This window comes from Polistes dominula, unplaced genomic scaffold (assembly GCF_049000335.1).
Source record: "Polistes dominula isolate Pdom_NZ unplaced genomic scaffold, Pdom_raw_medaka contig_77, whole genome shotgun sequence".
Classification (NCBI taxonomy): domain Eukaryota; kingdom Metazoa; phylum Arthropoda; class Insecta; order Hymenoptera; family Vespidae; genus Polistes; species Polistes dominula.
Window position 1 is genome coordinate 7,150,058 of NW_028301152.1, and position 15,016 is coordinate 7,165,073.

Consider the following 15,016-nt stretch of genomic DNA (forward strand, 5'->3'; position numbering starts at 1 on the left):
GTATGCTCAGGTGGTTATATTTTGTGGCTCTATGTATGTTACATGTGTGTGAATTGATATTCGTTTTCTATGGTTCTATATGTATTCAATATAATATATACGAGTGTTGAATATATGTGCATGCAGGTAGTTATTGATATTTCTGCATGTGGAAATTCGTGTTCGATGTGTGTGCACTGATATTCGTATGTGTTCTTATATGTATGAGTGCGTACAGTTGTTCGTATTTTTTGTTTTTTTTTTGGTATATCTGTGTATTCACAATTGTTATATGTATATCGTGTATATGTGATTAGTTATATTTTTTGTTTGTGTGTATATTCATAGGTGAGTATGTGTATGAACAAGAGAGATCAAAATTTAGAAAGAGAAAGAGAAAGACAGAGCTTGTTCAAGGATGAATTTTAACGAGAAAATACTTTTGACGAATTTAGGAGAGATATGTTGCACGTCTCTTTTCGATTCGATATGCACAGTGAATTAATTGCTTTTTAAATTACCTCAAGATCGTCGAGTTCGTAAAAAAAGTTTGAAAAAAAAAAGAATGATTCGTGAAAGTTTTTGCATAAATCAAAGACGTTTTTCAGTGTTCAATCTTTCTATAAAATGTGTCTATTGAGTAATGGATATCGATTTTTCTACCTCGATAGAAGTGAACGAGTGAAACAGGTGTCTTGTTATATGGTAAAACTTCGATTAAATGAAAAAAAAAAGTCAAATCGATATCGGATAATCCGAACAAAAATAATTTTTCTATTACGTAGAGCGATTAAAAATTTAATTCAACTATTCTAGAAAAATTTGAAATCGTATTATCAGTGAGATTAATTTAATAGATTATTTTTACAATCATTTTTTTTTTATTTTTATTTCAGAAAGAGGTATATTTTATTTATTATTTTTTTATTATAGTATCTATAATAATTGCAGGTTAACAATTTAATTTATATTAAATAGATATTTTGTTCTAATTTTTCTATTAAAAATGTATTAAAAATTATGAGATGATAATTAAGCAAATCATATTATATAATCGATGAAATTATAATTATTCAGATAAAAGGACGATATAAAAATAAATAAGCAATTTCGTTTGGTTCGTTTCAGGACCTTGCGTAGCGGGTGTGGTTGGTTTGAAAATGCCGAGGTATTGTTTGTTCGGTGATACTGTCAACACTGCATCCAGAATGGAAAGTAACGGAGAAGGTAATTGTTATTAAGCCAACAAAAGCATATACGTTTGACAATCAAATGTTTCATCGAGGATTGCAATTTTCGATTAGGTTTAAACTCATTATTTTTATTTGATTGAATAATTTTTGTTGAAAACAGCATGGATGATACACGTGAGTCCAAAGACAAAAGAAATTCTGGATACTTTCGGGACATTCGATCTTGTTTGCAGAGGAGAGGTTACGTTAAAGGTAAGATTTATCTTTTGAATCAAAGTATTATGAAATAAAATAATTTGTAGCAGGCATGCTACTAGGCCTGCTTTAAATCCAGGTCAGAGTTTATCGATCGACCGTTAGTACATTATCATGCAAACGTTTAACCAAAGAAACGTTCGTATTTTCAAATTTGTTTGTTCAAGATTAATGAAAATTTCACCAATAAAATCATTTTACGAAATAATTATTTCATTGAGCTTACACGGCATTCTGAAATCAAATTTTCTTTCGTTTCTGCATACGTGAATAGCAAATATCTGTTCGTTGTGCTAATTTTTTTTTTTTTTTTTTTTCATGAACCACAGGGTAAAGGTACAATGACGACGTATTGGTTGATGGGTGAAAAACCGATAAACAATAACGTTAAGCAAATTTGCACAACCAAATCTACCAGTCAACTTCCACCAATTTCCAACGAACCAGTGACGCAGCAGTTACAGCAACAGCAAATACAACCAATGCAAAATAAGTCAAATCAAACGGAAACGGAAACAAAGAATCAAACTCATTCAGTTCAATCCAAAAATCAGCCTCAGGTGGAATCATCTCAAACACGTCATATTCCAGTTCAAGATATTTCAATCAAAAATCAGTCTCAAAATAAACAACAACAAAACCCACCAGCATCACAACAGCAACCGCAACAGCAACAACAGAAACCACAACAACAGAAATCACCGCAACAAAAACCACCGCCACCACAGCAGAAACTCTCACAACAACAACAACAACAACAACAACAACAGCAACAACAACAACAACAACAACAACAACAACAACAACAACAACAACAACAACAACAACAACAACAACAATTGCAAGCATCGTTTCAAACTAATCAAAATCGAATACATTTTGGTAGCAGTACATGTAACATCACGGTAACAGGAAATGGTGCACCAGCCAGTCGTATGCCATCAAGCAATGTTGTCTCTCCAACTCACGTACGTGCAGTCCCAGTTCAACAAAATCGACAAGCGTATACTTACTCGGCGGAAAGTATGCCGAATCATACCGAGAGTGGTCCAAATACGCCCCTTCTTTTACCCGCAGATTCGATGCCTCGGATTTAGCTCTCTTCATGTGTCTCTTATCCTGAGTTTGATAATTCGGATAGGAACATCGAGTATGATGATATTTCTACCCAACCAAATATCCTGCCATCTGTACATGCTACTCGAAAAGACTAATTATTCAACAACAACAACAACATGAACAAATGGAAAAAAAAGAAATTCCTAAAATTGGAATGATTTTTCTGCATTTTCTTGCTTTTCTATAAATGTACACACACACAGATGGTGTGATATTTTTAGCAAAGTAGTTGGGTACCAGCGAACATTTAAATCGATGGTAAGTCGTTTATAATACAATGTATACATATGTAATAAGACAAAGTGATCTCTTTCTAGATGTTATTACAGAACCAATAATAGTCAGTGTTGATTTTATGCATCTGACGATATTTAAATTAAATAGCTACTTTTTTCCAAAGCTGTATGCTACGTACTTCTTTGACGGATTCCCAAGATTACATGTTTAATGGGTCTGTATTAAAAAAAAATTTAAAAAAATAAAAATAAATATTAAGTACGGAATGAACACATAATATAATATATTATATATATATTTACATCGGGTAAATGATTCAGTATTTAATGCCGACTTGCCCGAATCGACCAGTATTAGACAAGGTGCTGTTAACGAGAAAGTCTACGATGAAATGGGCAATCGTTTGCTCGTAATTTTCTAAGCAGCTAATTGCTCATCTTTCTTTTAACGACGAAACCAAGCATTCGTTAGTTTCATTTTCTTTTTTCATCAAAATATTCTTACATTATAGAATTACTTTCTCGTCTTTCTAAACTATATATTTTAAACTTGCAAATACAACATTTAACGACTATACTCACAAGTCGTATTATTATCGTAAATAATTCTTCTTCTTTCTTTTGTATTTAGTTTCATGCCAAATAATAGTATATCATTGCGAGTGTGTGTATGTGCGTGCATATGTGAGAGAGAAATAGGACCAAATTATAACTTCGATCTGTTTTCCTCAAAGTTTTCATGGAGATATCATTTTTCCATTAAAATAAAGTAACGAGGTTTAAGTGAGTAACTTTAATGGAAGGGTGAACTTTGTCGTTAACGATGTACAAGATGAAAATACCTGTTCAATGACTCTAATGAATTTATTTGAAAAAAAAAAAAATATATCAAATATGTAATATTAATGAAAAAGTAAAAAATACAGGGTTATTCAAAACTGATAATACCAAATTAAAGCTGAATTATTATTTATTCAATTGATATACCCAAACTACAATGATTTGATAAATGCATGCATAAGTTTTATGTCCATAATTTATACTTCTGCCTGTGTAGATGAGTAGAAATAGATCCATTTCTTCCTAAACACGTTCTTGATGAAACCCTTATACAAGTCAGACACGTTTCAACATATCCTTAGTTATTTGCTCCATAGCATTAAAGATACGGTTTTTCAAATCTTCCCTTATATGACTGATCTAGCACACTGTGTGGTTAGTACACAAATGTTTACGAACGGTACTTTGGAAATGTGAAGGAGCACCGTACTGTTGAAGGATAAGATTAGAATAATCTTTCTCTAGTTTAGGCATAAGCCACTGTGTTAACATGTCCAGGTAGGTGAAGCCAATAATCGTTGATTTGACAAACAAGAAAGATCCATACACTTTGCGTTTGTTCTTTGCATAAAATACTCAAGTACGTGAATACAGACACACACATACACACACACAATTTAGGAACACAAGTTTACGATGTTCGTCAGTCACTGTATACCATTATGCATCGTATATGTCACTTTACAAACAAATAATTCAGCTTTATTTTTCTACTATTCTTTTTGAATAATCCTATATTACCTACTTGCCAGATATGCTCAACAAAATAGAGAAAGATGAATAAATAAGTACATAAATAAATATCTATATATGTATACACGGGCTAAAGCACAAACAAATAAAAACATATATATTATATGTGTGTGTATGTATGTATTTACGAAATAAATAGATTATACGTGTCTGTCTCTGAAGAAAATTAGACGGCATTAGGAGAATTGATGTTCAGCAAGCAATTTCTAGTAAGGAGAGGCTGGGCCTTTCACAATTATGTTAGAACAAAAATAACACTCAAGAGAGAGAGAGAGAGAGAGAGAGAAAGATTGTGTGTGTGTGTGTGTGTGTGTGTGTGCTTGTGGTATGTAGAAGTATACATATGAAAGAAAGGAAGTAAATAAGACATATATATGTATAAGATGTGTACGAGAATTAGTATATATGTAAGTAAGTAATATTTTATGTGATGGAAGAGCGTGTTGTCTGTCAGTAAATGACGCGCGTTTGAGAAGTCAATCGTTTCCTGGCTTAATGAGAAACTTGACAAGAGGAAGTGAGAAAGCGTGCTTATTGTGTATATTGGGTATATATTGGTCGTAAGAAATAAAAATTATATTTATGTTCAATTTATTTGAATGATGTAATGATCGATATATTCCAAAAATAAAATTTCAATCGTTTTCAGGAGTATTTCGTTTAAACAAAATATAATGGAATCTTCAATGTTCGACGTGTATGATCGAAAACTATCATAAACTATTAACCAGTATTCAAAGTTTGCGTCTTAATCCTGTAGAAGTTTGCGCTTTAATCCTGTAGGGAATTCCGAAGCGCTAATATTCACACCTCCCACCACTTGTACCCCCACTACGTACGCCCTGCTGGGCCCATTAGCAAAGACAATCATCCTATTCTTCCACTGGATGGCTACGACGGGATATCTTAAGCAACAAAGAACCAACGAAAGGCTGGTAAGGAGAAGATAAAGGACTAATAAAGAAAATGAAGTACCACTATCCTTTATATCACCACATACAAGGTGAGAAGTATTCATATTTGTATCTAACGAGATCGGCGAGCGAGCGAGAGATGAGCAACATTTTCAATCTTTGGTTGGAAAGATTCAAGAATTACCAGAGGACTCCATGTTTGAAGAATCTACTTACAATACATGACGATCTAGTATTCAAATATTCTATTATCCCGTACATTATGTGTACACTTTCTTGTTTATGTTATCTACTGTAAAACAAATATTCGAGACCTGATATTTCTTTTTATAATATTATATTTTTCATATTTTTTTATATTATTATATTAAGTTATGTCTTCCTATTAATTCGAATAATGGAGGTTCTACTTATATGAAAACATTGAAATTGTTCATTGCTAACAGACACATTTAAAAATAATTATCATTGATCTGATGCACATAGGACAATAAATTAATCGTTTATTATCCCTGCATACAATTTTAAGGAAGATTTTATTAAAATACTGCATTCGCGAATATCCAATCGAGATAAAAGTTTACCCGAGTATAAATTCCAGGATTGTTAGGCTCACCACAACGTATACCCCTGGAAACTATTCCAATGTTCACCCATCTGCCGTTACCTAGTTGATGAACCAAAGGACCACCGGAATCTCCCTAATAAAAAGAAAGGGGAATAAAATAAAAAGAAAAATATATAACGTAAATCAAACAACTAACAAACTTTTGATATCTATGTATATTTAAATCTCAAAATTGTAAAGTTCAAAGTTTAGTTTAAAGAATAAATTGACGTTAGTGTCTGAGTTACGTCTGACCCGTTCGATTTCTTGTACTTTCGATTATGTAAGTCTTTTTATCCTTACCTGACAAGCGTCACGACCTCCTTCATAAGCGCCTGCGCACATGGTAGCCCTCGTGACACGTTGAGTAAAGCTCCTAGTGCACATTTCTTGCGGCCATATCGGTACTGCAACCTCCATCAGAACGGTACTAGCTGGTCCACTATAATACTGCGATCCCCAGCCTGTTTAACACATTCAAAACCGTCAACGTAATCATTCCTATGTTATTTCAAATTCTTTAGTTGAATATGAAATGGAATTTTATTAATCATACATGTGTACATTAATTTATAAAAAAAACATTTTATAGTAAATGCTCATTTAAACGATGCTTTTACATTTTGAGTGCAAAATGGAGTTAAAACATAGACGTATTTCAGATTTAATTGTTAAATTATACGAGAATTATGCTAACCAGTAACAAAAGCAGTCTTGTTTTCAAAGGTTTGATCGATTGGTGGTAAACAAATTGGCCAAATGTAACTGTTGAATGGCGTAGGTCGATATATCTTGATAATAGCAATATCATTTTCATAAGTAGTTGAATCAAAATCCTGATGCACTCTAATTTCCGCAACTGCAAAATCCAACTCTCTGGTTTCATCGGTTCTGGTAAAATCATATTCACCCAATCTAACACGGATGTCTCGTGGTTTGAAACTGATAAAGGAGAAGAGTATCGTCATAAATCTCACCTAGTAGAGTAACAGTAACTGACTGGACTTGTAGTAAGGTTTTTCTTCTTCATGACATTCACGACTTACTTTCGAACGCAATGGGCAGCTGTGAGTACGTGTCTGTCCGTGATGAGAACACCTCCGCAATACTGAATCGCGTCTTTTCTAAGTAATGCTGCCATCCAAGGCCATTCTCGGGGATCAGCCGGTCGTCCACCTACGATTCTAGTACCACTTTTAATGTTCGTTCCACATCCTCTATGTCCTCTACCTTTTCTTCTGTCTTCAGTAACTTTAAATAAAAAACTTAAATTCTAGTTAAATTTGTAAATAACTGTAATAGAAATTATATATTGAGTTGGCAAGAAGGTAATTTCGGTTTTCTAATGTGAAATATTACTTTCTTGCCAACCTAATAATATTATATATATATTTACTTAATACCGAAATTACTCTCTTGCCAATCCAATATATAAATAATATTATTGGATAATAGTATAATGATAATATGTGATTATAAATACTGACACTTCTTTATAAATTAGTATTAATTGTTTTAAACTTATTCTGAACATTGTTTAATACAGAACACTTTTATTTCATATTGATTTTGTAGTATATATACTGACCCAATAAATAGAATCCTTTTAATAAATTATCATATTTTTTGATCACAATATTATCATTTAATATGTTAAACTTTCTTTCTTTTTTTCTCCAAAGAAAGCAAATGAAAAATTAAACCAAAAAAATAGACTATAATATACTTTGAAACTTTTCACATTTTGTATTTCTACCTGGATTATTTCCCTTTTCGGTATAGAAACTTGCTACTGCGGGTAATGGGCCAAGCAAACTATCCACGAGTGACAAACTAGATGAACTTAGTGATTTATTCGGACAACAAATTCCAAGTTTCCTACGAAAAATATCTTGTTCAATGGTAAAGTTACAGTTAAACACTAAATTTTGAGAAACAAAACTTACGTGCTATTAAGAATACAAGTATAATTTAAAAATTGATTCAAATTGAAGTAGATGTTGTCGTGTACGCATTCGTTGATTTGTTTACATTGGCCCTCTTTTTTAGTTAATGTCAAACAAGCTTGAGAGATTTTGTAAATCTGAAATAAGCAAAAAAAATTTTCTTCTTTACTGTACATTCTGTATTAATTACATTATTCGTGATATCGTATAAATAAAGTTTAACCTTCTTTTCAGGATAATCTTGATCGTTTACATATTTTCTTCTTAAATTTGTAGATATAAATGTGTTTATCAGTTCTTCATCTGGATCTTAAAATAATATGTTGCATTAGTATTAAATTAATACAAAAAATATTTAAAATTGAGATTAAGATTTGCTTACATATTTTCTATAAATTTGTACTAAACACGAATTTAAAAGATAGAAAGTGTACTTGAGTTAAAAGAAAATTTGAAAAAAAATTAAAATGAATAATATTATTTTTTAGAAATAATTATTACAATTGATATAAATAATTTTGAAATTTGATTAATAATAAACGAATTATGTTACGTTAATTTTCTGTACTATTTAGATAAACAATTGATCTAAACAAACATTACGATCAACTTCAAAAGTAACTGAATAATAACATTATTCATGATTAAATTACAATACAGTATCGTAAAAGAATTCTTTAACATAACAAAACACTTCAGAATGACCCTTCAATGTTTAGATTCTTCAAATTTTCTTTTATCGGGAAAACATGTTCTTTCAAAACAGTGTTGAAACATTTACACTTCCAACAAATTTGTGATGCCTGCATTCAATCGATTTCCAATTCTTTATTTTATGTTTTTGCTTGATTTGGATAAATTTAAAAGTCGTATTTGAAAGATTCTCTCTATGCCAAGGCTTTTTTACCCTTTTATAAAACAACATCGTTGCGTCAATGTTGCGCAATTGAATATAATGCATAAATTATTGGGCACTTGCTTGCATTCAATTTTGATGCGGTTTAACCAATTCTGATTCGATTAAAGATATACGCACGATTGAACTATTCCTTTAGTTAAATAATAATTTTCTGTATGAAATTAATCAATAAATCGTTAGGATTAATGTTTCAGAATTTTTGAAAAAACAGGATACTTACTCGTAAGATTTTTTTGATCGCTAGGAAGGCAGTGATTACTTCGAATGACAACCAGGAACATCGTTAATGACGTTGAACTAAAGATCCTTAAATTTGACATTTTAAACACTCGTTTTCTGATCGTCGTCGTTTAAAGTGTTCAACGATGGTTGTAAGAATTTAAACGATGTCGAAGGAGAAGATAGCGAAGCACCAAACGCGCTAGTGAACCACGAACGACAACACTAAAATACCAAGAAACCCAAGCTTAAATAGTAATGCCTGTAAAATATGCAACCGGTTATACATAGAAACATTTCTTTTTGCTAAATGACAGGTGTACAAATATATTAATTTTTGGTAATAAAATATATTTTAATTTTTTTTAAACAAAACATAATTGTACAGATAATTATGATAGTAGATTGTAACGTTCAAAATGAAATAATATTAGTTCTAAGAACAAATACGGCCAGTTTGATGTTGAAAAGAAGTTAAAAGCCAATATTGATAGAATATTTATAAAATCAATATATATATATAAATTTACCCACCTTTTTTTTTGTTTTTCTAACAAGCCTTACTTTGAAATTTTAAATAGTACCCTTCCTTTGTGATACAACATCAGGTTATAAAAATTTGCATACCTAAAAACGTAAACAAAATTGAATTTGTTTATGCATACCTAAGGTAAAAGATGTAAAAATAGAAACTTTTATAAAAATTATTTTTGTATTTTGCCCTCGATATTTATTTTTCTTAAAAATTAAAATAACTAAAAATAAAATATTATTTAGAATTTATTCTATAAATATTTATTTTTCTTTCTTTCTTAATATTTAAATTAAAATATTCATTTATTTTAATTACTATTAAAATAATTATTTTGAGTTGGAAGTAAATAGACTTTCTACTTACTACTTCCAATTCAAAATAAAATTAAAATATAAAATAACTAAAAATAGAATATTATTTACAATATATTCTATAAATATTTATTTTGTATTTCTTTCTTAATATTTAGATTAAAATATTCCTTTATTTTAATTACTATTACTATTATAATTAGAAATAAGTAGGCTTCCTACTTACTACTTCCAATTCAAAATAATTACAAATCGAAAAGATATAAAATTAATGATAACAAGTTTGAAAATGATCGCATTATATTATATAATATGACAACGAAAGGTAAAACGAAAATGAGCGTACCGTAACTTGAGAAATATTCGATTCCATTTGACGTTTCATTAACCGCGCTCGAAGCTCGCCGACTATTCTTGTCGTTAAAGCGGAACGTTATAAGAGTTATATGAAAAAAAAAAGAGAAAAAATAAGAGGAAAAAAATATATATATACACATATACATACATAGAAGGGGATATACAAGGATAAAAGAAGAAAGAAGAGAAACGAGTCGGAGTTGAAAAGAAAAATATGGGAGGAGACGAGAAAGAGCCACCATTCGTGCTCGAACACGTAGTACCACCTTAACGTATAAATCTATCTAGTCTTCTGTCTTCTTTTCTAAACGGACATCACCCACATACCTGTTCAGTTCATTGCCTCTTCTTAAAGTCTCACGCGTTTAGAACGTTGCGTTCGAGCTCTTACTTCACAGATATACGTATAGAACTTCCCCCTCCCCTCCTTCCCCACTTCCAACTTTCCTATTCCACTTCATCCTTCTTCTCCTTATTCTCTTTCTAATCCTGCTACTGCTACTGTTGTTGCTGCTGCTGGTTCTTGTGCTGCTGCTGATGCTCTTCCTCTTTCTCTTCTACTGTCCTACATTTCTTTATTCTATCAGAATACGTGCAGATTAGCAGAAATCTAGAAAAAAAACATTAGTAAAAAACAATTGGTGAACAGTGGTATTATTAGGAAACTTAACACTGTATGCGGGACACGTACTGATTTACAGTAACTCCCAAAAATAATTTGACATTACAACGTGACCAGACTAATGGATTTATATTTCGAGTATTTATAGAGCAATCAATTTGGTTATTGTTTTTAGTAATAAATCATTTATTAGAAATTATGAGATATACTAAAACAAAATTTTAGTATGTTCTCAATTAGTCTTAAATAAGGTCAGGTTCCACTTTAATTAAGAATACGCTTTTGTCTTTTTTTAAAATACTTTAACGTATTTTATTTAAAAGAACAACGTCCAAGTTAACAGTAATCCGAGAACTGGACTTTAGTAAACTAAATTATATTTTTATTTTTTTTTGTACAATAGTAATGTATTTTATTCAGAAACTTCGTAGATTATTTAACAAATTTTTAGTTTTTATATCTTCTATTTAAGCTTCTAAGTTCTACCTAAGTTTCTGAACAAAATAAAATCTCTTCTACAAGTTTAAATACCTTAATTTTATACTATTAAATAAAAGTTTAATAGTATAAAATATTAGTGGAAAACCATTTTATGTATATAATAAATAATAATTATTAAAATTATAATTATATATAAAGAAGATTTAATTATTATATAATTATAATTTATATAATTATATTATATTTTTATCATTTATATATTTCTATTATTTTCTATATATTTTTATATATTTTAAATATAATTCTATTATATTAATTATAATAAATAATTAAATCTCCTCTACATGTTTAAATATCGATTTTTAAAATATTAGTGAAAAACTATTTTATGTATATAATAAATAGTGGTAAAATGTCTTATAAAAAAATTTAAAGCAATATTTGAAAAATTTCACAGCAATATTTATAAAATTTTCAATTTCTTATCTTCTATCTCAGCTATCCTTCAAAAATTTCAATTTTTTTTTGAAATATGGATGTCTATAACTTTTAAAATGATGTATCACCAGTTTACTAAAGACGCTATTGAAAATTTCAAAGTAAAGATACCTAAAAGTTTGAAAAGAATAACAAAAAAGATACGTGGAATGTTTTTAAACATTTGTGTAAATATTATTGGTAAAAGTTAGTTAGAAAGATTGACAATTAGATGAAGTTGGTTGTGCGTTATCTGGTTTGTGTCGTCCGTGAAAAATTGTCATCACCCACATACATGGAACGTCGTTCTCGTCCATATAGAGGCCGTCTGACCATTTTGCTCTTGTAACACAACATTTACCGTTACGTTAGATAAGTAAGCACTTCCTAACCTACGTTTTAATTAGTTGAAAGCAACTATTGTAGAAAAGATACCATTCAATGAAATCATTTAATTGTAAATTCTATCTAAGATAGGATGTCCAATCTTTTTACTTCCTTGGTCCAGATTAGGAAAGACAAAAAATAACAAAACAAAATAATTTTCTCAAACCATATAATGCCATATAAATGCCATATAAATTAAAATTTTATATTATATACATGTGTATAATTATATTACATGTTTATATTATACATAATGTAAGATTAATAAAAATAAATTAATAAAATGAAATATAAATTTTTCTGATTAAAGATAAAAATATTACAATATCATATGAATTTAAAAAAATACTAGTATTACAGTATTACAGTATTTAAGTTAAGTTAAGTTAATTTAAGTTGTAGTAACTTTTAAGTAAGTACTATAAAAAAATGTCAATATTATTTAAGGAAAACTATGTGAAGAATTTAAATTTTTTTCGTATTAATTATGTGACCCTACAGGGCTGCAAGTTGATAAGTGTTGATTTAAGATTTATCTTAAAGATATATTTCTATCGGAATCAGACTCGATTGTTAGATATCAGAGAAGAGAACACATGAACGCAAGTATACTTAGGAAGTTCAGGGGGACTGAGAAAGAGAAAGAGATAAGGAGAAATCCGTCCAGATCGCGATTGAGGGCAGAGCTGGGGGCATTACCATTTAAGGCACCCCATATATATATCCCTTGACTTCGACTCTCTTTGCTTCTCTCATTTGGCAAGTATATATGTATTCATACATGCATATATATGTATATACATGTGTGAATGTATAATCGTAAAGACTCTGTTCGCAAGCTAACGAAACGTACCTTTTTTGTACTTTCCATTCCTTTCCTCTCAACTTGAATGTTACACCGAGGACAACTTGAATAAGATCGTGAGACTATCACGAAAATGAACATCGCGATTAACATCTCATATGTATTAACGAGTACTTGGATAAAAAGGGGTCAAGAGAGAGACAAAAAACTTGCATTCGTTCAAATAATTAGACAACCCTTCTATTAACCACTTGCCCTACGATTTAACTTCACGGTTGCGGTGTCGTGCGCTACAATATTGCACTTGTCGAAACAATATCACTGAGTTTACTATTATTTTCCATTCTACAATATTGATTGATATGATGAAAATAATATAAATCTATTTACCACGTGTTCACCACGCCTATCGACGTGGTGTACACGTCACTCGCAGTTTTGGAACAAAAGCATCTCGACGTGCGTGGCACGTCTTTCTAGGGTAAGTGGTTAAACGATTTATTGGTATTACGTTATATGGAAAGTGTGTTAGAGTTAGTACAAATTAATAAAAATCAGAGATTATTAACCTCTTAATTTGTGCTCTCAAGTTAATTCGAGCGTATTAACAGGCCAAACTGTGCACACTCGAGATAATTCGAGCGGCGTTGTATTTTATGCTCCTGTAATTTTTCACACTTGAATATAATCGAGAATTGTACAATAATATTCAGCTTTTTTCTACAATATTGATCCAAAATTAAACCAAAAACTAAAATTGGAATAAAACTTTTAATTAATTTTGTATTTTTTGTATTTTTTTGCCAAGACATGTTTTTTTCTTGGTCGGTTTTCTTAAAAAAAATTTGTGCGTTAAGGGGTTAATAAAATACTTAGTATTCGTACAAATCAAAATAATTCATATCAAGTTATTTATAAAGTATATTAGAATTAGTGCAAATTAATGAATATCAAAACTATTAAAACTCAGATTAATTCTTAGGATATTATATGGAAAATGTGACGGAAAACTTCCATTAAAGAAATAACCGATGTCAACAACTGTTTCTAGACACATTGATTCAGTCGTCATATATATACTACCTTTATCAAACTTATCAAAATTAAATAAAGATTAAATACTTTGGTATCTCATATTGCTATCGTAAGGATAGATAAAGTATAGATTACTTAAAAAAAATTACAAAGGTCAATAAAAGAAATAAAAAGAGATAATAAATATGAAATATAAGATTCGAGGTTTAAGAAACAATGAGTATTAGGTTACGGTAGGGTAGTTACATAAGAACCATACTAAGAAATGATTATAAGTGTCAAAATGAATGAAAAGAATGAATGAATAAAATATAATAGGAAATGCAAACCAAGTCTAATTTATCGGACTTAAATTTAATAAATACTAATATTATAATTATGATAAAATAAGGATGTAATTTATTGGGACAGTATTCGTAAGCACACAATTTTTTTTTAATAATTAAAATAGATGATTAATCCTAATAATTAAATATTGTAATTGAATATTAATATTTATATCGATTAGTAAAAAAATACTATTAGTATTAATAACAAAAAATCAATATAATATATAGTATATATTGATGAGTAACACTGTCGCAACTCTGACGTAATTCTGTTTTATCCCTAACATAATCCTAAAGCGATTATGACGCAATCTTGTTTATATTAAGAATATTGACCATCTATTTATAATACTTATGAATATTATTTATATTGAAGAGATAATTATGTATATACAATAATTAACATTTATTTTATAGAACGTGATAATAAATATTTACAAATACTGTCCAAATAAATAAAAGTAGAAAATTAAATGAATTATAATGAAACAGCGAGCTTAATGTTAACACCTACCGTAATTGTGGGTGTTAAACCTTTTTATACTTATTGTTCGTGACAAGATTTATAAAACATTATAAAAACTTATTAATGTTACATCTCACTTTTAATTTAAATGGTCTTTGTTGTAGTGCATAAATTTTGTTTTATATATAAATAGTAAAATACATAAATTTTTGAAGATGGATGGGTAATTTGGGTCGCTTTGATAAAAATATATATACGTGAAGCATCTTCA

The 15,016-nt window shown here is 29.5% G+C and overlaps 2 protein-coding genes across 2 annotated transcripts in view; one reads left to right on the forward strand and one right to left on the reverse strand.

Moving 5' to 3' along the window:
* The window catches only part of LOC107068928 (atrial natriuretic peptide receptor 1), a 70,601-nt gene extending 65,632 nt beyond the window's left edge, over nucleotides 1-4,969 (forward strand). The window contains 3 exon segments of the mRNA XM_089178213.1: nucleotides 1,108-1,206; nucleotides 1,333-1,424; nucleotides 1,757-4,969. Of these exon segments, the coding sequence (XP_089034339.1) occupies nucleotides 1,108-1,206; nucleotides 1,333-1,424; nucleotides 1,757-2,524 (959 nt within the window). The 3' untranslated portion in view covers nucleotides 2,525-4,969.
* Nucleotides 4,970-5,770: 801 nt separating this feature from the next.
* LOC107068930 (venom protease) lies at nucleotides 5,771-9,205 on the reverse strand. Its single transcript, XM_015325790.2, has 8 exons — nucleotides 8,982-9,205; nucleotides 8,066-8,151; nucleotides 7,843-7,979; nucleotides 7,653-7,774; nucleotides 6,943-7,147; nucleotides 6,594-6,838; nucleotides 6,200-6,360; nucleotides 5,771-5,990 (listed from the first exon to the last, which is right to left on the reverse strand). Exons 1-8 carry the CDS (start codon nucleotides 9,079-9,081, stop codon nucleotides 5,829-5,831), a joined length of 1,218 nt encoding a protein of 405 aa, XP_015181276.1. The 5' UTR covers nucleotides 9,082-9,205; the 3' UTR covers nucleotides 5,771-5,828.
* Between the last annotated feature and the right edge of the window lie 5,811 nt (nucleotides 9,206-15,016).

Coding starts and splice junctions, on each gene's coding strand:
- LOC107068930 (XM_015325790.2), bottom strand. CDS start 9,081: ATGTCAAATTTAAGGATCTTTAGTTCAACGTCATTAACGATGTTCCTG. Junction 6,839..6,942: donor GCTGCCCATTGCGTTCGAAA/GTAAGTCGTGAA, acceptor CTCCTTTATCAG/TTTCAAACCACGAGACATCC. Junction 6,361..6,593: donor CAAGACTGCTTTTGTTACTG/GTTAGCATAATT, acceptor TGTGTTAAACAG/GCTGGGGATCGCAGTATTAT.